Source organism: Anser brachyrhynchus (assembly GCF_964034855.1).
Source record: "Anser brachyrhynchus genome assembly, chromosome: 18".
Taxonomy (NCBI): Eukaryota; Metazoa; Chordata; class Aves; order Anseriformes; family Anatidae; genus Anser; species Anser brachyrhynchus.
This window is the reverse complement of record NC_137711.1, coordinates 4,327,858-4,355,330: the sequence shown is the minus strand read 5'-3', so window position 1 is coordinate 4,355,330 and position 27,473 is coordinate 4,327,858. Positions and strand designations below refer to the sequence as shown.

The 27,473-nt window shown below is 41.2% G+C and overlaps 3 protein-coding genes and 1 long non-coding RNA gene across 8 annotated transcripts in view; 3 read left to right on the top strand and 1 right to left on the bottom strand.

Annotated features, from left to right (window-relative positions):
- ATAD5 (ATPase family AAA domain containing 5) overlaps positions 1-9,023 on the top strand; it is a 20,260-nt gene extending 11,237 nt beyond the window's left edge. For 2 of the 4 annotated variants that reach the window (XM_080561181.1, XM_080561178.1), the window contains exons 13-23: positions 7-152; positions 268-418; positions 845-1,015; positions 2,021-2,154; positions 2,966-3,059; positions 3,283-3,347; positions 4,243-4,423; positions 5,145-5,332; positions 5,630-6,447; positions 7,363-7,527; positions 7,711-9,023. In XM_080561181.1, coding sequence (XP_080417307.1) covers positions 7-152; positions 268-418; positions 845-1,015; positions 2,021-2,154; positions 2,966-3,059; positions 3,283-3,347; positions 4,243-4,423; positions 5,145-5,332; positions 5,630-6,447; positions 7,363-7,527; positions 7,711-7,789 — 2,192 coding nt within the window. In that variant the 3' untranslated portion in view covers positions 7,790-9,023. The remainder of the gene's footprint in view (positions 1-6; positions 153-267; positions 419-844; positions 1,016-2,020; positions 2,155-2,965; positions 3,060-3,282; positions 3,348-4,242; positions 4,424-5,144; positions 5,333-5,629; positions 6,448-7,362; positions 7,528-7,710) is intronic. The other 2 variants (XM_080561180.1, XM_080561179.1) reach the window with 2 other exon arrangements.
- Positions 531-27,463, bottom strand: LOC308180106. Its single transcript, XR_013940747.1, has 5 exons — positions 27,170-27,463; positions 21,253-21,474; positions 13,945-14,046; positions 12,735-12,786; positions 531-2,056 (listed from the first exon to the last, which is right to left on the bottom strand). It is a non-coding gene; the product is annotated as an uncharacterized lncRNA (long non-coding RNA).
- Positions 11,590-18,940, top strand: ADAP2 (ArfGAP with dual PH domains 2). Of its 2 annotated transcripts, none has more exons than XM_080561256.1 (10): positions 11,590-11,826; positions 12,574-12,704; positions 13,318-13,409; positions 13,542-13,627; positions 13,979-14,088; positions 14,758-14,904; positions 15,485-15,568; positions 16,824-16,886; positions 17,489-17,566; positions 17,920-18,940. In XM_080561256.1, the coding sequence occupies exons 1-10, from the start codon at positions 11,742-11,744 to the stop codon at positions 18,136-18,138; spliced, it is 1,095 nt and encodes a 364-aa protein (XP_080417382.1). In that variant the 5' UTR covers positions 11,590-11,741; the 3' UTR covers positions 18,139-18,940. The 2 variants fall into 2 exon arrangements, with proteins under 2 accessions (XP_080417382.1, XP_080417381.1); XM_080561255.1 differs by lacking the exon at positions 11,590-11,826 and adding an exon at positions 11,869-12,257.
- On the top strand, positions 19,077-26,057 carry RNF135 (ring finger protein 135). Its single transcript, XM_080561216.1, has 6 exons — positions 19,077-20,756; positions 21,911-21,997; positions 22,523-22,753; positions 23,969-24,122; positions 24,395-24,496; positions 25,349-26,057. Exons 1-6 carry the CDS (start codon positions 20,106-20,108, stop codon positions 25,879-25,881), a joined length of 1,758 nt encoding a protein of 585 aa, XP_080417342.1. The 5' UTR covers positions 19,077-20,105; the 3' UTR covers positions 25,882-26,057.
- Positions 27,464-27,473: the final 10 nt, after the last annotated feature.

The window sequence follows — 27,473 nt, the reverse complement described above, 5'->3', positions numbered from 1 at the left end:
TTACAGATTCTTTGGACAGCCTTGATTTTAAAGGTAATGAATCTGATATTGAAGAAGAGATTAACCTCTGCAATACAGTTCTGATAACTGGCCCACCAGGAGTGGGGAAAACTGCTGCAGTGTATGCTTGTGCTCAGGAGCTTGGTTTTAAGGTTTGTGGAACTTTTTTGACAGTGCTGTTTTTCTTATTTGTAATTAATGGTATAAAAGCATTCGCAATACAAGGTGTCTCTTTCATTTATTTATTCATTTTAAATGCCATTGCAGATATTTGAAGTCAACGCCTCTTGCCAGCGCAGTGGTAGACAGGTACTGTCTCAACTAAGAGAAGCTACTCAGTCTCATCAAGTGGACAAAAAAGGCATTAATGCCCATAAGCCTTGCTTTTTTAACAGTTGTAGCAGTGCAAAGTCACCAAGTAAGTTTCATAGTTCTATCTGTCTTTTTTAGGAACTGAGTTACAAAAAAAAACCAATTGTTAAACATCAGTTCTTTAAAAAAGATAACAAATGTCAGTTCATCTGGTCTCTGTAACAATAAGAAGTGCTCTATTGGTTAACACAACTACACACCAAATTAAATAATGACTTTTTCAAAATGACTGACTTCTTTAATTCTCTTCTCAGGTTATTTCTGTAGTGATTAAATTAAATGCTATGACACTTACTAGAAAGTTGAACAGAAAGCATTCCCTGGACATGAGAAAAGTAAAATATACATAAATCAGTACAGTAAAACTCTCATATGCTATAAGCAAAACTGCAGTTTGCTCTACATTTGCTTGAGAACCGTCAGTTTGAGATTACATTTCAAGCTTAAGATTAATATAAAATGTATCTTGCAGAAAAAACGTATTCTCCGAAGAAAGTTATTTCACCAAGAAAACCTCCACTTTCACCAAAAGGAGCAGGATTAAAACGAAACTTGCCCCCTAAAACACTTGCAAACTATTTCAAAATGCCTTCCAAATATAAAGGAAATGATGGAACAATAACATCTCAAGAGAAAAACAAAGGTAGGCGTCACCATTTAGTAGTTATCTTTAGAGATGGAAAAGCTATACTGTATTATTGTATATGTGGAGAAAATAATAGAACTTATTACATTTACTACACCAGCTGCTGGCAGGAATGATGTAGTGCGTCTCTGATACACTTAGAATAATGACTACTTCCTATGTAGCTGTGTTATAGGAGAGTTAACTAACGTACAGGCCATTTGAAGTTCAGTAGGCTCTCTAAAGGTTGTTTGGTTTCTTTGTGCTTTTGGGTTGTTTCTTTCTGGTATGTTTTATTAGTTTATTTGGCTTTAGCTGAAGGGGGATGGTTGTTTTGGGTTTGAGTACATAAGCAACAGACTATAATTTAGAACTTCTGTCTTGCAAAACATACCTTTAAACTACCTTAGTGACTGTTTCAGATGGGCATCGAAAGGTCATTGTGCTAGGTCGTGGGTGGGTTTGTCAAAACTACTGCCACAGAGGTACAGAAAACATCTTAAGACTGAATTTTAGTACGTTGAAAGACATGGTAAAATGTTTGAGTCCACAAATGTTGGAAGGTGGAAGGTATGTTTCCAAACTTTTCATGGGATCAGATGGTCTTAAATGCAGGTTTTCAGAAAGGAAATACTATTTTTGGACAACTAGTTATTTTGCAGAAACAGTATGGAGGAGCACGTGAGCAAAGTGCTGGATAGATCCAAGGCAATGGAGTCTAGTCCTTCCATTTTCAGGCAATCATACTACATTGTCTTGAAGGACTTAAAGAGCATCTACACCATGCTCCCAAGGCATCATAGGTCATGAGCAGATTTAGTGCAGAATTAAATTTATAGTAGTAGTCTTTGGTGCAGGGCTGACTGAATTCCCAGCAAATTTGTTGCAGTTTGTATTTTAAGCATCAGACATCTGAAAAGGATGTCAATGTAGGTCTTCTGAAGCAGTTTATGCATAGGATGTTTTGTAAACCACTGCTTGGAGTGCATATTAAATGGTTTAAGTCCTTCATTTTCTGCTCAGTTCTTCATCGATCTGCAGGAAATGTTCAGAGTTCATCTGAAGAAAAAGATGCTCAAATTAAGTCAATAAACAAAGAAGTAGAAGGAGGAGAACAAAACAGAAAAAGTGCGACATCTCTCATACTTTTTGAAGAGGTAAAATTCAGGTGAAACTTACTGATGTGAGCAATACATCCTTTTTTCTATTGTTGTGTAAATAATTTATTTCCTTCCTCCTTGGGACTTCTAGGTGGATTCAAGTGTGAGGATTATCATCTTTTTTTAAAATGAATTTAGTTCCCGAGTAGTTTTACTAACCAGACCTGAATAAATTTGTTGAAAGATAATGGAACTATCTATAATCTGTCTATCAACAGTTGTTCACTGTTAGAACAGTTTGCAGGATTCTGCTGATTCAATTTCTTTGACTGTCAAAAGTGTTGTTTTTATAGCTTTTGCACTACTTGCCTGCTCTGACACTTTAAAACAGTCACCATTAGCACCTCAGTAAAGTATCTAAGCCCACATTAATTTTTTTTTCTTTAATGTCTTACATAAAACTGTAGTTGAGTCTTAGACCAATAATGTAAAGCTACAGCCAAGAATGTCATTTTAAGTAAATAAAGCAAGTATAGCAATGTTTGCTAACTGTGGGCTGATCCTACAGATCACTGGTGCAGTTCTATTAAAAAAAAATAATAAAATAAAAAAACAACATCCAGATAGCTTTTTAAGTTATCCTGAGCAACCTGCTCTGTGTCACCTAGCTTGAGGGGAAGTGCGGGGTTGGACAAAGTGATCTCTAGAGATCCCTTCCAACCTCAACCAGTCTGTGATTCTGTGAACTTGTGTGCAAATTAAATCTGTTATTAAGTCTTACTCTGTAGTTAACAGTTCGACTGCATTTACAGCTTGTAGCTATTCTTAAAGCTATTGGTATCTTGCAAGTCATTTGTGTTTTCTATAGGTAGATATAATATTTGATGAAGATGCAGGATTTCTAAGTGCAATAAAGACGTTCATGGCAACTGCAAAGAGACCTGTAATTCTTACTACTAATGGTGAGTAGTGCTTGTTTCTGTAATTACAGGCAGAAAAAACTATTTGAATGCAAACATTTAAATGGGAATGGTTGAATGCAGATCCAAAACCTAAAATTTAAGAGACTGTATAGTATTTTAAGTATTTGATTAAAGATGCTTCAACTGTCTGCTCTAACGGATAAAGACAAAAATTAGTTTTGAACATAATATCATGACAGTTCACCAATATCTCTTTATCTAGATCCAACATTTAGCTTAATGTTTGATGGCTACTTTGAAGAAATCAACTTTAGAACTCCTTCCTTGGTAAGTCTATGCTTGGAAATGTAGATGATGTCCTAAGCAAGTAGTTGTCAGCAGATTTAATCTTGAAATGTAAATGTTGGTGTAGGTTTATATCTATATGATGGAATATATCTGTTTTAACAGAAGACTACTGTTTTGGTTTTATGTGAGAGTATGTAAGATGCTTTTATATTTACACACAGAATTTATTATTAGCCTGGAGGATTTATTTATCTTAACCATTTTGCATTTGAAAAAATTGTAGCAAGAACATCTTAACATGAGTTTAAGATCTAGTAAATAATTTCCTAGGAGACATACAATAGTTTTGATCTGAAGCCTGACTATGTCAGTATCGGTTCATTCATTAAAAAGTAAAAGAACTAGAAATAGTATAGTGTGGGTTATTCCTTTAATATTATCACTGGCATTCTGTTACAGCAAATCCATACTTGCAGCTATGTATCGTATAAAATAAATAAATGAGAATCAGAAGGAACTAATTCTTGAGAGGGGAAACTTTTTAATGCAAAAATGAAAATTCTTTGAGATAATAGAAAATGCAGATTTGAAAGAAAGAAAAACCTTTAAGGTGAATATAGTTAACTAACACCTGCTCAATAATTACAAGAAACCAGGTTTACATAGTTTTAGGAACGTAGGCAGAATGTGTGTTTTCTTTAATGAGTTAAATTTTCTAAATTCAAATTAATTATCTGACTTGGACTATTTGGAGCTGGTACAGAATTGTGCTGAGGTTTTAATGTAACTAATTTAATAAACCCTAATCTTCTATGTTTAAAAGAATATATATTGCAAGCATAAATAGAGTAACTTCTGTTTTTGCAGTCCTGACTGGTAAGAGTTGTTTTCAGTGTTGTGTTTTTATTTATACATTTTTCTAACTTTCATTTAGATAAACGCTGCTAGCTATCTGCAAGCGCTGTGTTTGGCTGAGAATCTACGAACAGATGTAAAAGATTTAGCTGCTTTGTTAACCACAAATAACTGTGATATCAGACAAAGTGTTCTCTTCTTACAATTTTGGGTTAAGAGTGGAGGTGGATACTTGAAAGACAAATGTTTGGCACTTCATGGTATGTTGATTTAATTAAAAAGAAAATAATAATTTGATTCTCCATCTTAAGATGACTTAGATTAAATCAAAACAGTCCTAAAAATGCATGAATAGATGGCAACTTTCTGTAAGATTTGTAAAGATTTAGGTGGGTGTCTTGTGTTGTCAGGATTATTCTCTTTGCTACTTCAAAACCTTTTAGTATACATAAGGGTTTATAAATTTGATTTCTATTGAATCTGATTATTACCCATTATCTCCTTTTCCTCTTAGGAGTAGCAAAACTGGACAAAGCAGGGACTCAGTAGTTCTCTCCCTTCAGCACAGAGTTTGCAGGTCTTTATCATTTAGCAAGTTGTAAGTAACTTACCTAAAAGAAGCAGAATGGAAAAAGAAGAAAAAAAAAAAAAGACAGCTAGCAGGGAGGAGGAAGCCTGAAGGATATAGGAAGAGTGTCCTCAGGAAGTGTGGGTGTGATAGAGAGAGACTAGTGGAGTATAAAAGGAAGAAAAGACTATTTCTAATGGCTGCTTGCAGAGAAGGGAGAGTTGGGCAGATTGACACTTAAGGAGACAAAATGGGTGTGATTAATGGAGCAATTTTTGTTGCTATATTCATTCAGAACTGCAGCAAGAAGCAACAGCTACAGTATTTGTAAAAGGAATTGAGACCAAGGGGGGGGGGGATCAGAAATTGTATGATACAACTTTTTTCAAGTGAAGCATGTTGTCTTTGTGCAGGAGAAGATGAGATAAACAAAGCAGATCAAGTAATTAATTCTGAAAAGGCTACTGATTCAAAGATTGAAGTTTCTCAAGCTGATGCACCTCTTCAGGAGTTTCCAAAATGCGATACAGGCTGCGTAGAGACATTGCTCGGCCTTAGAAATATCCTGTTGCCTTCAGAAGACTTGTTTACATTTCTTAAGGTATTCTTGTTGTTGATAAGCTAATATTTTGAATAATTGCTAAGTAATTGTGTAACTGTCACTATGAATAGAATCTCAAAAGTAAATCTTTTTCAAAAAGTTGGTCGTAGAAATTATGGTATTCTCTAGTAATTAAGCAAAATGCAAACTGGGGCAGTCTGCTGCAAGCCAAATAGTCCTTTGTCTCAGAATATTATAAAGACAGGAATATGAGGTTTTCTGTAGCTTTTTTCTTTTACATTTAAATGCATGATTATTAAAAAAGTTATTAATGCTTTTTTCTCAACTATCTTACAGCAGAAAATCACAACCATGGAGAAATGGGATAAATTGATACAGCTTCTCACAGAATTTCAGCTGAAGACAGTGGATTTTATATATAGTAATCTCGAACTGCTTCTTCCTTTACCAGTGCATTATCTTTCAAACCAGTCTGAAGCCTCTAACTCCACACTTGAAAGGACTACCATAGTTTCTTCAAAAAACAAATCTATTAATAGCTACTGCTCTAGAAAAAAATCTAAAAAGACAAAGAACAAGAAAAGGCTTGATGTATTGGATGATAGTGACTTATTTGACACTGAACTGAACTATTCAGCTGAATTCTTAAGTTTGCCATCAGATAGTCCTACATCATGTGCTGAAGCGAATAGCGAGGAATCAAAATTGATGATGAATAGAGAAGGAAAAGACATGAAAAGTAAAACGCCAGCAAATGATAAAAGATCTGCTCTTGTTTGTCAGTGTCTGAATTCACTGACTGAATTTGTAGAGAACATGTCTTTCTTGGATTGCTGTGTAAACAGTAACACCAGGGAGCCACTGGAGTTCTCTAAAGATGAAGGATTTAAGTGGACAAATGGCAAAATCAAAAATGGTCTTTGTGATGAATTCAGTATAGAAAATACTGATTGGTGGAGTTCCCAGAGCTGTAGTGAAATAAAGGCAGCTATTGAAGCACTCAGTTTTAACAAATGTTCTGTTAGTATTTCACAAAAATTGGAAACCTCCTTGAGCTCCAGTAAAACACCTGAAAGCGATCAACTTGAGGGACTTACTATGCATATCTCAAACACAAGAAATTATGTATCCTTCAATCAGTCAGCTGATTCAAGGTAAGGATTTGCAAATATTTCTGGAATACTGTGTATACTTGTCAAGAAAAGCGTTTCACAGTGTGTAGGACTGTTTCAGTTACTATATGTACACATTCATACAGATAGGAATGTTCTCAGTATGTCTCAGAACAATGGAGTAAGTTGTTCACCTAAGTAAGCTTAAATTAACTGCTTGGCACTTGCTACCAAAAAATGACTTTGTTTGAATAACCTGACTATAACATTGTTCAGGAATGGTGACCTTAATCTGATCTACTTACTTTAAAACAGCATACACACCGCCACCCCAAAAAGGAACAAAGGAATGTTTTTTTCCAAGATAGTCAGATGGACTGAAATTTATTTTGCAAGTACCAGACACTAAATTTTTCATCCAGAGCCCATCTATATTAAATGTGTAGGTGTTGCCTGATGAAGACCTAACATAATAGAGCAAAGCTATTGCATTTCTGTAAGGAAGAACCAAGAGGAGTAATATCAAAATGGGTCTGTCTAATCTGTGACCGAATTTGGTCAATATATCATGAGTTATAGATTGGATCTGATATTGCTATTTTCCAGAACGTCAATCACAAAATGCTTTTTATTTTTGAAGACCACAGATGCTTTCAGTTGTCTGACAGATAAACTAAACTTCACATACATAACTAGATTGTGAAGACCTTGTCAGATTAGATAGTTAAGCTAAGAGCATTGGCAAAACAAACTACTGTCCCTCGTGTTTTTGCCTAAGTGCAGTTTTGAAATGCTGTGTAAGCAGCATATGATCAGAAACTGCAGGTGTCTAATCCACTGGGAGGCAGTTTCAGACATCAGTGTCTTTAACAGTTTTAAACCAGTGGCTTTGATTTTAAAAGAACAAAATGGGGATGATGTTCTTGAACAAGAAACAAAGCTTCGTTCTCATTTTAGCATTCACGAAAAAGCACAGAAGAGGTTGGCAGTCATCAGAACTATATTTTCCAGAACTCCTTTAAACCTGGGTAACAAGCAAGCCAGCGTACTCGAATATCTCCCTACTCTTCGCAGTATTTGTAGGTCTGAGAAGATTAAAGAGCAAGGAAAGACTAAAAGAAGGTAGGTTTTAGTTTTCCTAAATCCTGTTACGTTTCAGTATACAAGGTAGTTGTATTTTAATAAAAATATTTTGTAAAAATAATTCGAGATGAGAAAGGTGGATGTTGCCTCTCTAAATATAAGTATTGTCTACCATTTGGAAATAACTTTGCCCCCTTATAGTTACTCTTACTTTTTTTATAGGTTCCTGCATTATCTTGAAGGAATTCATCTTGAAATACCCAGACAAATGATGCACAGTCTGTCTCTAGACTTCCCTTAAAATTGCTAACACAGAAATACGTTGTGCCTAATGGTGGTTTTCTCACCATGGTTTGACTTATTTTTCTTAAAACACATTATTGTATATTCAGAGCCATTTGTATATTAAATTTCTATGAGTATTTAAAATAATGTATATATCGTCATGATATTGCTTTTAAAGACTGAAATGTTGGTGCTTGTCTAGTAAGTGCATTTAGAATATTAAATGTACAAATTAATCAGGACTTCATGCTATCTTTCTCTGTAATCTGTGAATCACATAGCAAGAAGTCCTTTTTTTTATTTTTTTGGGAAAAACAACTGTCACAACTTCTACAGCAAAGTTGTTTTTTTCTTTATACCTCACCCACCCACCACCAGGAGCTGACTTTAGTAAAAGAAGCTCGCTTCTTTCAGAATTTGCATAAATGTTAAATAACACAGGGTGAGGAGGGAGCAGGGAGACCAAGCAATAATTCTTGTGAAATGTAAATGACAGCAACTCCCTTCACAATAACAAGTGGGTAGCAAAGTCTTTACAAAGCACTATGCATCTATGTACATATATTTGTATACATTGGTTTCAACTTCACTCATTATTTACAGCTGATATGCATGTTGATCTTAAAAGGGTAGAGAAATGATTACTGTAGCTCATGATGGACTTGGATATTAGGCAAGACTTTGTAAATAACAATTATTCCAGTGTTACTTTGATTTCAGTAATATTTAACTACTTCTAGTCTTGTATATTGTGTTCTATTTTTATACTTCATTTTGTATTTGGCAAGACTTCAGCCTGATTATTTGTGATTGAATCTGTTTTTATACAATAAATTTGTGACACTTTGCTATAGTTCTGGATATTTGATATATATATATATATATGAAAAGTAAGACTTTAAAATGTAATGTTTTTGGTCTATAAAAATATTTAATTTTTTTAACTGGAAATATCTCAACCATGTTTTTTCTACCTTTATATTGCAGTTTTACTGTTCTTCCTCCTCAAACTGAGATTGTTGCATTACAGTGCCACTCCATTTACCTCAATGTTTCTATAATAATGAGGAAGGCTATTTTCTAGTACCTTCTGTTCTCATCCTATATTTTTCATGTCTTAACGATGTTCAGGAATGAGAAATATTTATAAAAACGGTAAATTATTTTAAGGATCTGCATTGTAGATAACCTTTATAGTTTACTCTTTCAGTAGCACAGAGTGAAATAAAGTGGTGCCTGTTAAAATTTTATTGGATTGTACTGTTGCATCAATGGTCTGAGTCCTGTTAACTTTGGCAAAAAATAAAGTAAAAGCATATCCGTTCACTGCTTTATAAAGGCTGCTAACTAAGCTGTGGACGTACGTATACTGGAGACAGGCCCTATATTGTATTACTTTCTATTTTAGAGAACACAGGGGAAGACATAAATTAGCAGTGGGAGACAACTTACTTCCTTCTGAAGCTAATTCTCTGGTTCTAATAATTGCCTTAGGAATTAATTTTACAGAATGCTCAGGCTGTGGTGGTATAATAGGAGTCCAAAAGGTAAGGTGGAATTCAAGCAGCTCATTCCTTGATGAGAGACTTATGTGCAATTACCACAAAAAAACTCCTCAAGCTATCTTTCATTCAAGATAATGCACTCGTAACAGTTCGTTTGAGCTCTGCTAAACTAGTCACTTTGCATTTCTGTGCATCAGGTATGAGCATCTTACTATTCTACTTAAGTAGTCAGAAATTTAAAGAGTGTCAGTTCAGGATTAGGAGACCAGGGGCTGAAGCAAGGAACTGTTATCTCTCTTGGATGCCAGAAGAAAGCAGGTTTCTAAAAGGGGACAGGCTGGTCTTGAGGAAAAGAAAGGGAGGTAGGTTTTGATTAACTGAGTCTAAACAGAAATGCTTCAGAAGACCTATTCCCCTGAATGTCTTCTACCTTTGAACCAAACTCTTTTCCTGCAATAGTGTGGGTTCTGCTTATTACTTTATACTGCACATTGAGCTAGCCCATGTGCCTTATGTAGTAGGACATACGCTATCGCTTCCACAGTATGAAAGTGTAATGTAGGGAAAAACTTCTCTTTGGCGCAGCAAACACCTTTTCTTCCACGTTATAAAAATCAGTTTCAGAAATCATGGGAATGATACAAAGATTACCTGGAAAGGAGAGACAACCCCTGCCTGAGATCTACCTAAACAAAAGAATTTGGTGAAACTGGAAGTAAAAATGGAGTTTCGAAATGACTCTACATCCTATTTAAGCAGTAGTTATTATTGGGTGTACAGTAATTTCAAAAGTATATGTTTATTTATAAATGTTCTTGTTGAAATCTCAGTCAAGTTTGAAGCTTGTCTTGCTTTTTAGCATTATTCTAATATTGCTTTATAGAATATAAGTGCAAAGGAAGAGAAAAGGTAAGGGATGGACTTAGCTAAATGATTTTTCTACATCTCTTAACACTCTTCTACACTCCCAGAGTACAGGAAAAAAGCTGTTGAGCTTTAGGTGTATTCTTGTTATTGTGTGATGTGTTAGTACTAATGCAGAGTAGAAGGACAGAAGAATCCCTTTGCAAGACAGAGCTTTCATAGAGACTGAGATAGTCTGGAAATGGTGCAAGATGGTGACTGGAGGCCTGGGAAGAACACTTACTTCCCTTGCAAGTTGCCAAGGCACACTGAAGCTCAGCTATGTGACTATGACACAGTATTTAAAACAAAACTGGTTAACAACTAATGCCACATTTTTTACTGTCAGGTTTGTATTTAGTCTTGAATATAAATAATTACTTGTAAATATCAGGCATTTTCATATCTTAAAGGATTTGTAAGAACACAAAGATTAAGCTAGCAAAAGATCTTTAAGGTATGGTTTGCAGGAAAACTGGGGGGAAAAAGAAATCCATGTTTCTATTCTAGTATACAACAGCTCTTAAAGGGTAAGCACTAAAAGGAATCTTATACAGGTATTTGAGGGATACTCAACTTTTCAGATATTCTGCTGTATAATTCCTTTTATGGCTTCACTAACTTGACTTTATATTCACTTTAAAAAACATAGCCTAATGTTATTTAGTACCTAAAAAGATTAAAAAAAAAGTCACTACTTCTAACTAATAGACATATAGTATTTTCTCATTTAGAAAATGAGCAACTACACAAAGATTTTACACAATTACACCTAAAGTTTAGTAAAGAACAAAAATCGCAAATTATAGTGTGATATAGTCTAACCTATAATTATACTTTAACCTCTACCTAGAGTAAAATGAAAAATGCTTGATGATGTTTTTAATTTTCACTTTTAGTCTATTTCAGTTGTAATCAGCTTTGCTGTAAATCTTTCCCTCATTTTAAAATGTTGGGTCTTTTTCCTTAGATTAGGAAAGATTCCCAGTTACAGTGACCAGTGATGGTTGGCTTTATCTTGAAAGAGGGGCACTGCCATCAGGCTTTGCAAATCCTGAAGTGCTGCTTTCCCTGGGTTTGCAGCTGCAGCCACCTTTTCCTCCTCGCAGCAGGGCGGCAGGCAGCGCTCGGGGGTTGTGCTGAGCACCTGACCGAGTCCGTCCGCGGTACGAGCGCTTTGGCCGGTACCCGGAGCACAGTCGCCGTTCTGCTGCACAGCAGGCTTTTCATTTGAAATTTTTTTTTTCATTTGAAATTTTTCCCGCAAAAGAAAGCCAAGCCTGGAGCGAGGCAGAGGAGGCGCAGCAGGTGCGGGGATGAGCCCTCCTGCCGGCTGCAGGACCCTGACGAGCGAGGAGCTCGCTGCGGAGACCCCCCTCGGCTCCGAGCTGCGCCGAGCCCGCACCCGGCCGCGGGGCCGGCCCCGCCCTGCCCGGGGGCGCGGAGCCGCCGCTGGAGGCGGCCGGAGGGGAGGGCAGGGAAGGGGAAGGGAGGGCAGGGGGCGCCCCGCGGCTCGGGGCCCCGCTCCGCTTCCTCATTTCCCGACCGGGGCCGGCGCCGATGGACCGCGACCGGCCCAAGGCGCCGCTGCTGGAGCTGCTGAAGGCCGCCGGCAACGGCCGCTGCGCCGACTGCGGGGCGGCAGGTGGGGGCTGCGAGCCCTGCCCGGGGGCACGGCACCGCTCGGCTCGGCTCGGGGGGACCGAGGGAGGCAGCGGGGGGACGGGAGCCGGCCTCGGCACCCCGGGGGTTGTGGAAGCGGGGACCGGGGGCGGCACGGCCACAGCCCCCCGAGCCCGGGGGCTCGCGCCCTGGGGCGTCGCCTCCTGCGAACGGAGCCCGCGGCGGGCGGGGACCCGGCGGGCAGCTGCTGCGTGCCGCGATAAGGGAGAAGCGAGGCGAGCCGCGGGGGAAGGAAATGATCGTGCTGGATGGAGCCCTCCGAGCACCTCGGGGCTGCTCCTGGCCCTGCTGCGGTGGCGAGAGCGGGCCCCGGGCAGGGGGCGGCCGGGGGGGGGCGGGCGAGCCCTGCACCCGCGGAGCTGCTCGCTGGCCAAAGCGCCCCTCCGTCGTTAGGTCAGCAGCAAGAACTTGCCACGATGAACTAATAATTAGCTCAGCTTTCACATCGCCGCTTGGCTGCCTGCACGGTCACATTAATTTTTAAACAAATTCTCCATGAAAAAGCTTACGGGTTTCAGGGCTGCCGCCTTCCCTGGGGAAAGCAGATGTGGTTCCTTTAAATACAAAGAGGTGACAGCCTTAAACAATGGGGTGGGATTTGATGAGTTAGGTGTGAAACCTGGGCTGTACATCAGATATGGTTTTTTTGCCCTTGTCAGTGGCTGTGCCTTTTCCCATTTATCCATGCATTCTTTTTGTTTGTGTCTAGATCCAGAGTGGGCTTCTTACAAACTTGGAATATTCATTTGCTTGAATTGCTCCGGAATCCATCGCAATCTTCCTCAAATCAGCAGGGTCAAATCCCTTCGGCTTGACTTCTGGGAGAACGATCTTATAGAGGTACAGAACGAAAAGGAGTATTTCACTTACTGTTCCCCGTATTTCAGCATAACCTCCTCTGACTCAGAATTCACGCCATTCTCTATGAACAGAAGAACACAGAGCCGAGTGAACTCATTGGGTAACTTTAGGTGGTTTTTTTTTATGACGTACTCAATCAAATTACACTGATAGGTGATTGTATGTTTAACAGCCTGCAGTATCTGCATGTTGTGGCTTAGAGGCCCACAGTTACTTCCAGTTAGTATGTTTTCTTTAGTAATCAACATACCTTTATTAAATATTGCTTCAGCCTCTCATTTTTCTATTGAATTGTGTTAGCAATGCAATCACAATTTACTTCTAGGAACAGCTGAAGGTAGAGGAAGATCATAAATGTATTTTCATTCTCTTTTGTTATTTCAATTAATAACCACAATCTTGTGTTCCTTCCCATCTGGTTCAGAGCTGTAAACAGTGAAATATCTAAAATAGTGCAGGCTACAGTTCCAAAGGAAATGTATAAACTTCTGTGTAGACACACTGAGAGTTTGGTTTAAGTTTCATTTTATGCTCATGATACAGTATTGGTTTTGTAGTTGCATGCCTAAGTGGAACTTGTTTTGTATTTCAGTTTATGAAGAAGCATGGGAATCTCTGTGCCAAAACTAAATATGAGGCCAAAGTCCCCCCGTACTATTACATCCCCCAGGCCTGTGACTGCTTGTAAGTTGATGGTTATTCAGTGGGCAGACCTTTTCAGCTATCGAACTGCTGCTTCCCTCTACAGGTCTCTTTGGTTGGTTGGTGAAAACAGAGTAGAGGCAGATCAGCTTTATCCATGTTTTCCTCTTTCAGGGTTTTAAAAGAACAATGGATTAGAGCTAAATATGAGCGTGAGGAATTTGTTGCCACCCGAGTCTGCCAAGATCCTTGTTCTGCAGGTAAAAGTTAGGATTGTCAGGGAAAAGGTATTAGCTTTAAGGCCAGCAGCACAGTACTCTGGTTGCAACTTTGAAGATCTTTGAGGATGGCTTGCCACGTATGAGTTGCTGGATGTGCAGGCCTTGCTTTTGAGGCTCTAATTTTGAGAAGAAGCTCCCAACAAGTACAAGGTGTATTTAGCTTACATGTGTGATCTTACAGTTCTCTAGTTCTCCACTGATTTGTTCCATTTGAGGTGAAAATTCTCAGATGGAAAAGAGACTTGAAACTCTGTGGCACATTACCACATAGATAAACAGTCCTGCTATAGTGCTACCTTTGTCTGATGCTCGTCTTGGTCTCACATGCAGGTAGCCACGAAGGATTCCTCTGGAAGCGCGGGCGGGAAAGCAGACAGTTCCAGAAGAGGCGATTCCTCCTGTCAGCAAGGGAAGGGATGTTGAAGTACTACACTAAAGAAGTGAGTTCCCCAGCCACAGCTAGTTGTAGGTAGCTGGTCAACAACCAGCCTCAGACTCTACTCTTTACAAGTTGAAAATAGTATAAAGAGCTTTGTCTCTAGTTTTGCAGCCAGGTCAGCCTGTGTCTGGAGCAGCCCAGATGTTTCCGCATTAACATCTGTGGTATCTTACTTAGGCAGTTGCTCTTTTGGATTTAGCCCTTTTCCTCATCCCTTATCTTAACCCTGCAGCCTCCTTTTGCTTAGTGAATGAAGGAAATGGATACTGAATAGCAAGATGAAGAAGAGATCTGTTAGCAGATGCTACTTCTCACATTGCCAAAATATTCTCTCATCAGCTGCTGCAGTAACATCCTCAACATGTCTCCCTTCCAGTGAGAATGTGTAGCTAATTGATCTCCAGCTGTGAGGTTGGAGAGGGAATCTTTGCAGTGCAGACACATCACTTTCCAAGGGCCAGCCAGCATTTGTGAAGGAAGGGGAGTTTTCTGTGTAACTGATTTTATGTGACACATTAGCTATAGCTTTTATTCTTCAGGTATATCCAATTATCAGGTACTTTATGATGCCTGCTTTCTGTTCAGTAGGGACCTGGTTCTCATACAATTATCTATCCTCCATTGCCTTCCTTGAGACCACTTTAATACAGTGATGCTTTTCATTTCGCAGACCAAAGGTCCAAAAGCCATTATCAGCATTGAGAAACTGAATGTGATGTTCCAGACAGAGAAAATCCAACATGCTCATGGACTGCAGATCACCTACAAGACAAATGGTCAGACACGGAACCTTTTTGTCTATCATGAAAGTGGAAAGGTGAATACCACAGAGATTTTGGAATGATCAAGATTCTCAGGTGTTGGATATATAATTTGGAATATATACCTGTTTCTGCAGAATCTGATTTTCTCTGAAATCACTATGACTTGTAGGTTATATTCTTTGAAGCCTTCTTGACACACACGGAAAATACTGTTGCTTTGCATTATTTCCAAACAGACTAATAATTTTAAGTACATTTACAGGTTTTGTTAGATTTCTGTTTCTTCCTTGCCATAGTTCTGAAGTGTTTCCAGGTATGCAGGTGGTTAAACAATCCATAACTGAACCAACTGAAAAAGCTTCTGTACACAGACTTGGGTTATTCTCCGTGCTGAGGATGTCCAGGACCTTCCTGGATATTTAAAAATTTAAAAGTTAGCATTTAAAAATTATTTTAGAGGCTCAGTGTTTTTCAGGTGTCTGGGACAAATCACTGACTCTCTCTGGACCTTGGGGAGAAACTGCATCTTTGTAAAGAAGTCAGAATGAAGGAGAAAGGTCTTTTTGGAAAGGCAGTGTTCTTACCCCTTCATGTTATTTTTGTCTTTATGTTTGTCTTTGCTGTTTTCCCTAGGAGATTGTTGACTGGTTCAATGCCATCCGGGCAGCACGTTACCATTATCTTAGAACAACCTTCCCAACTGTCCCTGAGTCTGAGGTGAGAACTGAACAGGGCTTGAAGCAGTCTGCACAAACACAGCATGGGAAAACACTTTCTCGCTTCTGCCAGAGCCAGGTGCTCAGACAGCTGCATATGGGTTTGGAAATGCCAGCTGCTTCTCTCTGGAGAAAGAGGGAGGCTGTCATACCAGGCTGTTCTTGAGACCTCCATGGTGGCTGTCCTCTAGTGTGCCTCAGCCCGGTGCTAATGCTGGGATTTGGAGGCAGCAGCTTTAAAGTACGTGAAGCTGGTACAGGTATCTGTGGAACTACTGCTGGACTGTGTGATAGCATTGGGGAAAAATAAATCTGCAGAGCAGATACGTAGAAACAGTTGTTCAAGAAACAGATAAGAGTCCCTGCTTGAGAGAGAGGAACTCCATAATGCTTACTCAGATAATCCGTCAGGAGGTAGTGCTTTTGTTTCCTCTCTTATTAGAAATATCTGAAGCTCTTTTTATCTGCACAGCTAGTTATGGATGAACTTCTGGAGAAAAACGTCAATCACATCCTTAATATTTTTTCCTCCTCCTGATCAACTTTGGACATAAAGTCTAAATCTTTGTTTGCTTTTCAAAACATATCTGTGTTTAGCCATACCAGCTGTGCATAAGAAGAGTAACACCTCTAATCACTCATGCTCAATGTCTCTGTTAGTGCCAACACAAATATTCTTCACTACTCAGTTGCCTTAGAGATGGAATAAAGGAAAGTCTTTTAATGGCAAACACAAGGAAGCAGAAGCTAATTTGGGCATCTGTGTTCTGTCTCTTACTTTGACTTGCTGGTCAGCTTTCCTGGCAGGAGTATTGGGTTCTCAAGTAAACACAAAGATTTCTGTCTCACATTATTCCTTTCCTTGCATTGGGCATCACTGAATTTTCTTATTTTTCTTCTGTTGTCTTTACATTCCTTAATATAGCCACTTCCCTGATCGTAGGTAGAATTAAGATCTCTTTCAGAGCAGCCAGACCACAGCCAGCCTCCATACAGTGCCAAATCAGTAGGTGAGCCTTGGGATGGATGGAAGCTATAGAAGAAAAGGCCACACAAAAGTCTACATGTGGTTCTTTTAACGTGTGATCTTGCAACAGTCTTATGTTCCTTCTTAATTCAGACTTCCCTTTACTGAGCAGCCAAAAACAACCCCAACCATAAAAGCCAAAATTGACGGTGATTTGCTTTGAAAGAAACAGAACAGAAAAGCAAGCTTGAATGAGATGGCAGACCTTTTTGTGTGTGTGTTCTCCTAGCTCGTACCCCGGATCACAAGAAATTATGTCAAAGAAGGATATATGGAGAAAACGGGACCAAAGGTAGGTCCAGCTTACATGCATAGTAGTACACAAACAGGATTCTTCTAGGAGGAGATTATTTGATAATGCTATAATTGTTTACTAGTAAGCAATTTCTTGAGTGATTGTGTGCTTCCTGGGTTGATAAAAGACATTGTAAAGCCTGTTGTGGTCTTTGGGTCATGCTTTATTTTGTGCAGGAAAAAACAACTGTGAAGAAGGATCCTCCTTGAAAAGTGAGATGGATTGGCTGGCAGTGGAAACACTAAGTACTGTTGGGCAACACCAAATAGGTTCCTGTATCAGTTGCCTGCTGACTGCAGCTCTAGAACTGCAGCCGCCTCTAGAACAGAACATCACATGCTAACTCCCTTACTTCCCTATTTCTCTTGAAGTCAGTGGCACAGAAGTCACATCTGTTTATAGCAGCAAATTCTTAGGTGTTCAGCCTATGTTGGGTTGTGGGTTTGTTTGGTTTTTTTTGTGGGAATTTATTTGGGCTGCTGCTTCTTTGAACATCAGAGGGAAATTTGGAGATTTCAGGCTCTGCTGAAGGAGCAGAGAAAGACCAGAATTCTTCTCTGGGATTTGGTCTTTACCAAACTTCTACCATCTCCTTGCAGCAGAAGGAGACCTTCAAGGTGCGCTGGTTCAGCCTGGACTCTCAGGAGAGGAACCTGCTATACTTTAAAAATCCACTGGTAAGAGAGCTGTTCTTTGCTATCCCCCAAGCTCCTTCACAAAGGTGGGTGGGAAGAAGGGGTCTGTTATCCGACTCTTCCAGCGGCTGCATAAGACAATGGGCTCAGTCTCAAGAGCTCATCTCCCTTATAGGTTGATATCTTTGAAGTTGAGCTGTTTGGGAGCTCTGTCCCTTACAGTGGCTGTGAGGAAGATCTTAGTCTTTTACAAATAGCTGCTCGCTTCCTGCTGCCTGTCAGTAGATCAGTGATCCCTCCACACATCCCCAGCTCCATGTCAAAGGAGAGAACAATGTCTGTTGGAGCTGTACTGTCCGCTGGCTAATGACTGTCTTCTGTTTCCTTCTTTCTAGGATGCATTTGCACTGGGCCAGATTTTTATTGGAAGGATGGATGAGGGCTATGAAGCACGAGCTGGCTTGCCCCAGGGAGTCTGTGTGAAGAAGAGGAAACCAGGGATCACCATGGTCACACCAACGCGAGAGTTTTTGTTTATATGTGAGAACGATAAGGAGCAGAGGGAGTGGATAGACGCCCTGAATGGAGTTATTGCCCAGCCTTTGACTGGTTAAGACTAACAGTGAGTTCGGAGTTCTGGTGAACTGCACTTCTTGGGCTCTGTTCAGCACTGGTCTGCAGCCTCTGCGAGGGTGATGTTCAGGCCCCCTCAGTGACTACCACAGAGGGCTTCCTTCAACAACTGAAGGCACAGGGAGGGTGGCAACAGAGAAACAAGTAAGGTGGAGAGCAGATATTCAAAAATTATCTGTGTCCCTGCACAACCTTCCTCTGAAGTGCCTTCTTTCTTCCTTCCCTTCTCTGCTGTTGAGCAGAGGAGGCCTTCCCAGACTGATGTGGGGATGAATCAGCCAGTGTTGACTTATGGGAAAAAAAAACAATGTCAGTGGAGAAAGTCTGACCACAGAGGGCTGGCATGAATTTCCTTGAGGACTCCTGCAGGTGATGTTTTATCACATCCTCCTTTTCTTGCTTTGGTCTGATATCAGATGGATGCCTTTACATCCAGAACGATGTACTTGACAGTCCACCTGGTGGCATATATTTTGCCAGTGAATGTGATCATCTGTTACATGAGTGCATAGAATGAGTGACCAAGAGGCAAGACGTCACCACCTACCAGGACGATGCAGGGCATCCTGTTGGATAGACCAAAGATATAAATTCATGCTGGAATGATTGGATGAATCTTTCTCAGGGAGGAGCAGAGCTGGGCAGCTATATTCTACCTGACTTCAGCTCCTATCCAGATAGGGACATGTTTGTTTTCCATGGAGTGGTTTTAATGCTTTTAACAGTGTTAGATTTCCGTCACAGAAACTGTTAAAAAAAAATAAAAGTCAAGTTTGAATTGTGGAGAATAGTGTAACGGAATCACTCTAATGACAGATGTCCCTAGCTCCTTGCTTTCAACAGTCTCTGCTATTTGATTCTTTTATGAGTGGCAAATGAGACATGTAAAGGCCCTTTTTTTTTTTTTTTTTCTTTTCCAAAGCAACCCCACATACTGCCCTAGTCAAGACATGAGTTCAGGACAAAGACACACTGATTGGTGTCATCTCCTAAAAACAGCTAAAGCTTTGGGTCGTGGATTCACTTGCTGAATTTGATTAGTCTGAGCATTGAAAGGCAGAAGCTAGTTTTAAAAGTGTTATCTTCCTTGGCTTGTTTGAAGACACTCAATGAATGAGGACCAGCACGGAAAGTACAGAGTGAGTGCCTCCTGATCAGGTGCTATGCACATCCATTATGCGCAGGAGTGGGTGAGGATTTGCACTGGCTCACACAGTGCACTGTTTTCTTGCCTCACAGCCAAGGCCAAGATTTGGTTCTACCAAGCAGCCAGTCGTTCAGATATTTAATTCTTCTTTTCAGATTCCCTTAGTTTGCAAATCAAGCGGAAGTCTTGCAAACTAAGCTTCTGGTGAAGCTTCCACCTTTTGCTGTTGCTTGCCAGCCAGTGTAAGGCACCCCAAATAGTTCTACAGAAACAAGGAAGTACCAATATGTGCAGGGATTAGTGAGATTAACTCTTTTTTTTCCACAACAGTACAGAAAAATTGACTTGGATCATCATTCTGCCTGTCTTAGTCAACTCATCATCATCCAGTCTTGAACAATCTGCAGCAGGAGTTTTGCTTCCTGACATACTCCCATAAACTCCCTGATGTTTTTGTTCTTTCTTCTCTCTCCCCATGCAATCTGGTGAATAACAGTTCACATGCTGGTTCAGCAAATCTTTTAACAGCCTCATCCTGCAGCTCCTGAAATCAACAGCAAGGCACCCGTTGACTTGTATGAGGATCACAGTCTGGTTTGAGATGCCTTTTTTTTTTTTTTTTTTTTTTTTTAAGTTATTTTGAGGTGAGCTGCGTAATTCAGGATGATCTCAGGGAATTCAGTCCACCCAGAAGCCTCAGCTTCACGGATGGGGCTCACTGTGTGATGTCCAGGAAAGGTCAGCAGACCAGTCGTGTCAGCAACCCTGTTACAAAACCAGGAAATTCCCCGAAGAAACAAAATGCAACTGTGCAGAGACGACAACTTTTTGAAGTCTGGAAGCGAGGTTACAGAGAGCTTTGTGACAGTGCTTTCCCACAGCCAGCCCAAGTCCTGGGGCCGAGCTGAAGGCAACAGCAGCACCGGAGCCCGGTTTCACAGGTGGCCCGGGGCTTTCAGCCGCCTTCAGCCGCCTTTAGCCCCGCACCGTGCCCGGTACAGTATCGAGCCCAGCCCCACACCGGGCCCGGCCCCCCGGCCGGAGGCGGCGCCCCGAGGAAACGAAACCGCGCCGCGCTCTGCTCCGCCCCGGGCCGGTCCGGCTATGGCTGCCCAGGCAGAGCTGGGTCGGCTGCTGGCAGACGTGGAGCTGAGCTGCTCCTGCTGCTTGCAGCACTTCACCGAGCCCGTGCGGCTGGCGAGCTGCAGCCACAGCTTCTGCCGGCCCTGCATCGCCGCCTACTGCAGGGGGAGGCAGCGCGCCACCTGCCCGCTCTGCCGGGAGGGCTTCGAGCTGAAGGACCTGCGGCCCAACCGGGAGCTGGCCGCCCTGGTCAGCCTGGTGCTGAACGGGGGAAGGGGCGAGGGGCTGGGGACGTGGGACGAGCCCAGACCCTCTGGAGATGGTGCCGGCGGTGGATGGAGCTCTGCGGGGCGGCGACCCGGGGAGAAGGTAGGGGAGGGGCAGCCGGGGCTTCCCCCCTGTCCTGGGTACAAGTTGGGAACGAGGCCGTGGCTCGGGCTGAGATAACTCCGTCCTGCTTTCTGCTTTTTCTTTTTTTCCCCCTCAGTACTTTGCATTTCATGTGTTGATATCGGTGTTGTCACAACCGGGCTGTTCACTCGGGCAGATGGGTTTTGCTAAGGCACTGTTTGGGGCTCATTGCTGGAGTCTGGTGCATTGGTTGTGTTGAAAGAGCTGCTAGCTGGATGTGCCTATCTGATACAGGGTTGTGATAACTGGCTGATCATCGTGCTGGAGGGACAGGGGCCAACTGAACTCTACAAAATGCCTAAGGCAGCAAGCCCCGGTTATGTTCAGTCAGTTTAGGACTGAGAAGAAACCTCAAACATCTCTAAATCTTTCTTAACCTGTTTCTGCCTTCTGTCTCTTCATCTCTCAGCTATTCTCTTTAATTTCCTTCTCCATTGCTATTCTTCACTCTTACCTTTTTATTCCTCCAGTTAAAACTTGTAATGAGCAAATGATGTAATCGCAGTGCATTGCATCCTTCGCAGGAGGTTAGCACCATCTCTTCACGTTGCCTCGAGCACTGTGCGTCCTGGAGGGCAGTTGTTTTGTATTTCAGTCACTGCCAGCTCTTTCCCTCCTCTTTTCACAAACATCTTAAGTGGTGTTATTCACTGCATCGGCACAGCCCTGGAGACTCCTGAAATGAAACATAGCGTTATGATACAGTGCTACAGCTCCACCCAGCTGAGTGACACAAAACAGGACTGGTTCGTTGTCTCTGTCTCTGCTTAAAATAACTCTTAAATCTTGGAGGAGATGACCAAAACCTGATTATTGACTTCATTACTGTAACACTATGCACACATGTATCTAAAAAGTCTTCCTTGGTCTCTGCAGCGCAGCAAAGGGCTTAAGCTCACAAATGACTTCTGACTGTTGAATGTTGACTTTACTGTGGTTATTCACACTCAGAATTAATTGTCCTCCAGCCCCACAGTGAACCAGCCAGTGCCTAACTGTCAACAATGTGAGGATTTTTATTACCCTGCTGTTGAACCTAGTCATGTTCTTTTGGAGGGTTATGTTTTCTTGGAGAGTTATGTAGATAAATGCTCAAATGTGTCACTTTAAAGGAGGAACAGATACGTGACATCTCCAAACAACTGGAAATAACTGAAGAGACCATCAACATCTTGAGGAAGGATCTCAGTAAAACAAAGGTATGCACTGTACTTCATTACTTGCGGTTACCTTCTGTTTCCACTGCCACCTTGAAACCTGTGACTGACTCCAGTGGGCCTTCCAGCCCAGAGCAGGGATCTGCCTTTCTGTCTCCTTCTGTTGCTCTCACAATTCTCTTTTTTTCTGACAAGAGTGAACTGTGGCACCAGCTGTACTAACTGATGTCTTGGCTGGCACTAAAGCTGCAGAAATTGTGCACTGTTGCTTTTTTCTGCCTACCCCAGGAGTAGCCTGGGACTCTTAGATATGTCATTAATCTGGAATATTGATCTTTGCTAAATTGTCAAACAAAGATTGTTGGCCACAAAACAGTCAACATCTTTAACATGCCCAGATTCCCATTGCAGGCTATGCAGGATAGTGTCAAATACGTTTTACTCCTTTGAATAGGGCTAGGTATTTCTGTTCAGTTAAAGAGCACATTAAATGGGGCAGTAAATTCTCATATTCCACTAATCTTCTTTTCTAACAACACAAAGAGCTCCATGTTTTCTGTCTTTCAGGAACATACATCTCAGATCCAAAGCCAGATTACTAAAGACTTCTGTTGCATGAAGGAATACATTGAAAGACAGGAGGCAAACACACTGATGTTCATTGAACAGGAGCAAAAAGCAGCTCAACAGAAGACTGAAGAGACTATTCACCAGCTCTGTGTTGAAAAGAACAAACTCATAGACATCAAAGCCCAGATGGAGAAAGGATTAGGAAGTGATGAAATGAGGTGGCAGAATGTGAGTAAAAACTCTTAAGCTAAATGTCTTGAAGAGCTGAACATGTACAGAGTGCTTTTGGGTCCCCGCTGCACTATTCTCGCTGTAGACAACGATACCGATCCACAGGCATTGGGCTGGTGGTGCCAGTGACACTTTGGAGTGGGAAATTCAGAGGTCAAAAATACCAGAAAAAGCCTAGGCTGTGGGTGCCAATTCAGAACTAGGTTTGTTCCAAGAAGGCCGGTGACGTGGAATGAAGTGGGACTGTATTGCTTAAATCCAGTCCTGAGCCAAATGTAAGGTTAAAGATCCTCTATTTTCTTTGTAATTTTCCAGAAGAAGGAAAAAAAAAGTATCCGTACATATGCAAATTAAAGAACTCACTGTTATTAAGTACTTCCTAATAACCTTCTGGGGAAAAATATGTCAAGAGCTCTCAAAAGAGGCAATTAAAATACTTGAAATTCTGCAGAGCCCATTTTGATGTTGAAGACAATACCAGTGGTGCTAATAAGCCAATGGCAATTTGGAGTGGGACTCTGGTGTGACAGGGCTAGGAGACAGAAGTGGACTGCTAGAGGCCTACACTGGAGTTCACCTCATGTAACTGTATGTGTTTATACCTGATCCAGACTCCTGTTACAGGCAATGAAGAGAAACAGGTACTTTTGGAGCGTGAGTCATCTGGCCTACTTGAGACGCCCACCTTCACATGGGAGTCATCGCTCCTTCAGAATGCCTGTTTCTTTCCGCAGACGATAAAGGCAGATTAAGAGAACACGCTTGGATATAGAATTCCACAATTTCTAAATTTAGGCAAATGAGGTTTACCCCTTTCTTGGTATTTTATGCTAGATTTCACGCTAATTATTTTTAAAACTTCTGGTTTGGTTACAAGAAGAAAGTTAAAAAGAGTTTATGTATGCATACGTAAATTTAATGAAATTGTAATCAATTTAAGAAAAATTAATCCCATTCTTAGTTTTCTTGGGGAAAATAAATTATTTTATTTTTGATCAAGAATAAACTATCCTTTCACATTTTCTGTAAGTTTTCAGGTCATTTCTCTCAGGTAACTATCTTGTTAAAGAAGCTCTCCTTTCAAACAATAAGATTTTAGAGAGATCACTGCCCCTTTTCCACTCTGGCTTTATAATATTACCTGGTATGCTACATGAAATAACTGATACTGTTTACATCTTCCCCTTGATTCTTCTTTTATGTCATTCCTAGAGTAACTTGCTTGAGAGAGAGGGAGGCTCACCTTCAACAATGCATAAATTTACAATTGATGAGAAGTTTAATGTTGTCAGAAGTGCTGTAGGAAATCTTAAGAGAATGTTGGAAATTTTACTTTTGGAGGAATACCCTCAGCAGTTCCCACCAGGTGAGTTTTCCTTATTTTGAAATCTTTTTTAGAGGGAGTTAACTTTTCTGACTCCTCCATTCTGACCACAGTGAAGGCAGCTGTGCCCTGGTAATCTTGAATAAAAACATTTCCCTCACATCCTTTGACAATTTTAACAATCAAAAACCCAGCTCTTTGTTTTGTAGTTTAACTGCCAGCTACATTTATTTTACATTTTCCATAAGATACATAAATACTTCCTATTTACATTTTCACGACGTGCCTTAACTCTTTATCTTTTCCATATTTAGTACAATCTCCAGCCTTATATCAAGAGACGCGTGTCTGCTCATTATCTTCAGAGTCTGCAGCTAAAAGTCCAGAACCAAGCATTTCAAGCCAGTTTTCTCGGTGTAAGTATGCAAGCCAACGTGGCTCTTCAATAACAATATTCAAGTGACTATGACTGGATTTGATGAAGAAAACCATACTTACAAACATTAGCAGGAGATCTGTCTGTTTAACTGAAATCTGGAAACTATTAAACTTACCATGACTTAATCAGTCACTGCAGCACAATGTAATACTACACCTGACTGCATATGGAAGATAAAAACATTAAGAAACCTGTTCGATGGAGGTGTATAAGCTCTGTTGTAGCTTCTGCTGCCTGCAGATTCTGTTTTGGTGTATGGGCAGTTACTGCACCTTACTGGTCTTTACTGCGTTAAGCCACAATCACTGAATTCTGCATCGTTTTTACAGAAATATTTTTTACAGTCAACACAATGCTACAGCTGTAGCATAAACACAATATTAATATATTTGCTTATAAAACATGCAAGAACATGTCCCAGTGAACAGATGATAATGTAAGTTTTCTTAAAGTAAGCATCCAGTTTTTTTAGTGGCAAATGCATAGTTTTGTTACAAGACTGATAGCAAACAAGATCCATTCTGCAGGGAGCCCAGTGCCTTCGCCTTGCTTTGGAGTGCAAGAGCCTGTCACGGATGTTTACCCAGTTGTGCCTGTTAAATGTTTCAGTGTGCACTGGGCTCAGGATACAGTCATTAGCATTTACTTGAGAATTCTTGCTGATGTGCAGGATTGGACTTTGCTTAAGGTTTATTGTGTGGTCATTGGCTTTCATTTCTGTTCTTGAGAAGGGATGTACATCCACTGTTACTTAGGATGCAAGTAAATACCGAGGAGGTCTGTTTTCTTATTGCCTAGAGTTGAGAATATTTTCCTTTCTCTCTTCTAGGGGCAGATATTGTGACTTTTGATCTCACCACAGCATATGACCGCTTTGCAATCACAACTCAGAACAGGAAAGTAATGGTTTCCAGCAACCCAACTTATTATGAACCATCACTCAAGAGATTCTGCATCAGCCAAGTGTTGTGTTCCCAGGGCTTCTCTACTGGGTGCCACTACTGGGAAGTAATTACCAAGGACAGTGATGGATGGGCTGTTGGAGTTGCTCGTGAAACGATTGGTAGAAGGGACAGATTAGGAAGAACAGAGGATTCCTGGTGTGTAGAATGGGTAGGTCCCCAAAAGCAGTTGTCAGCATGGCACAAGAATCAAGAAACACTATTACGCAGTGATAAACCATTGAAGGTTGGAGTTTTCCTGGAGCTACAGAAGACTGTGTCATTTTATGCCATCACTGACAAAGAAGTGCTTTTGCATACATTTGAAATCAATACCTCAAATCCTCTTTATCCTGCTTTCTGGCTATACAGTCTAGATAAAAATGGATCTTTAACTATAAATCACATAAACAGGAAGTAAAATCATAAAGAATGCAGAGCTTCTATGCCAGCTTCGGTGTTTAGCAGAGGAATTTGCCAAACCACACATAAGTACTCAGACTTTCCTGGAATTTAGCAACTGATACTTTCTCTGCATGCTTTCCTTCATGCTCTGCTCTGATCTAGTCATACTTCATTAAAGCAATTCCAACATATGCTAAAGGCAGTAACCATTCTTGTGGGAGTGAGATGGATTTCTGAAGCAGCTTCAGGCAGTCCCAAGATGCACCTAGGAAGAAATGGACCAAGGAAAATCTGAAGCTGGTGATAATCCCATGGTGGTAAGGCCATGGGCTTCATCTTCCTACACTGATCCAAAAATTATAGAAGAGATGAAGCTGTTTCATTGTGTTGAGTGAGCTTTCTTTAGAAAGGTCTGATTGAGTAAGAAATGCTCAGAGGGCAAGTACGTTACAAGTCTTTTATCTTTAGGGTAGGTACTAAACTACAGGCAATTGTGTGTTTGAGGACCTGACGCTTCAGGAAAGTCTCCCAGAAGACCATCTTGTCTCACTGGCACCATCTCTTGCCTTAGTCTAACTCAGACCAGATATTTGTCATTATCTTGGTAGTGTTTTGACTATGGGGATGGTTTTGGAAGCAGCTGTTTTCAAACATTTTTGTACCAGCTAATGAAGCATGCTCATTCTTTCTCTTTTAAAAAGCCCACAAACTGGACCGTGTCAGGGAAGAGCCCATGTTTTCTGGCCAGAGTCTGAGGAAAGGAAATTCTCAAGTTTCCTTGCCAGTATACAGGCATTTTTTCTCTCAATTGCCACATCTTTGTGGCTGAAGGGAGGTCCCTGTTGCTGTGTGGGGTGAAGGGGACAGAGCTGAGATACTGCAGGAACTACTGACAGCCAAGGTTTTGGGAGGACCGCTGCTTCATGCAGCCAAACTGAAAACAGAGTTCCCAAGAAACAAAAGCTCTTTCAGGAAGACAGTGGCATTCCAGTGCACCCCGAACATGGTATAATGGATGCTTTGGTGTATGTGATGAACAGAAAAAGGATACATTTCATGTGAATAAAGCATGTGGGATTTACCTAGCTCACTTAGCCAAACAGAAGTGTGTGACTTTTAAAGTCACTGACAGAACTGCTGGTGAATTTCAACATTACTCTCCTTTACGCAACCTTGTCCTAAGTCTCCCTGAACACTTTAGTCATTTGGACTAAAATGCACCCGTCTAAGGTGCCTGCACGTGTGCATTATCAACTTCTACAAGTAGCTAACGCTTCTGCCTTGTTCGGACTGAGGGTCCTTACCTGGTCCACCTGGAGAAGGAACAGCAGCAGCACAAGCAACCCGCTGGGCATCTCTGACTGTGCTGTATGGTCCAGGAGCAGCCCTCGGTTACGGTTTCTTCACAAAGTACCACACGATTTGAAAGCGAGCGCTTCGCATCGCTTGTGCTGTGTCTCTATGTGCCAGACACGCTCAGCTGGCCGGCACAGCAGCGCGTTAGGGTGTGTGAAGCAGAAACCTCGCTCGGCAGCCCGGGGCAGCTCAACTCCTCCTCACGGGGAGAGGACGCCCCGGGGGCCGCGCAAATCACCTCAGGACGGCGCC

Excerpts from the sequence above, each read along its gene's own strand:
- ADAP2 (XM_080561255.1), top strand. The coding sequence starts at position 12,113 with ATGGAGCCCTCCGAGCACCTCGGGGCTGCTCCTGGCCCTGCTGCGGTG. Across the intron at positions 13,410-13,541 it reads CCCCAGGCCTGTGACTGCTT|GGTTTTAAAAGAACAATGGA; the intron begins GTAAGTTGATGG and ends TTCCTCTTTCAG. Across the intron at positions 15,569-16,823 it reads CAACTGTCCCTGAGTCTGAG|CTCGTACCCCGGATCACAAG; the intron begins GTGAGAACTGAA and ends GTGTTCTCCTAG.
- RNF135 (XM_080561216.1), top strand. The coding sequence starts at position 20,106 with ATGCAACTGTGCAGAGACGACAACTTTTTGAAGTCTGGAAGCGAGGTT. Across the intron at positions 21,998-22,522 it reads AGGATCTCAGTAAAACAAAG|GAACATACATCTCAGATCCA; the intron begins GTATGCACTGTA and ends TCTGTCTTTCAG. Across the intron at positions 22,754-23,968 it reads ATGAAATGAGGTGGCAGAAT|AGTAACTTGCTTGAGAGAGA; the intron begins GTGAGTAAAAAC and ends TGTCATTCCTAG.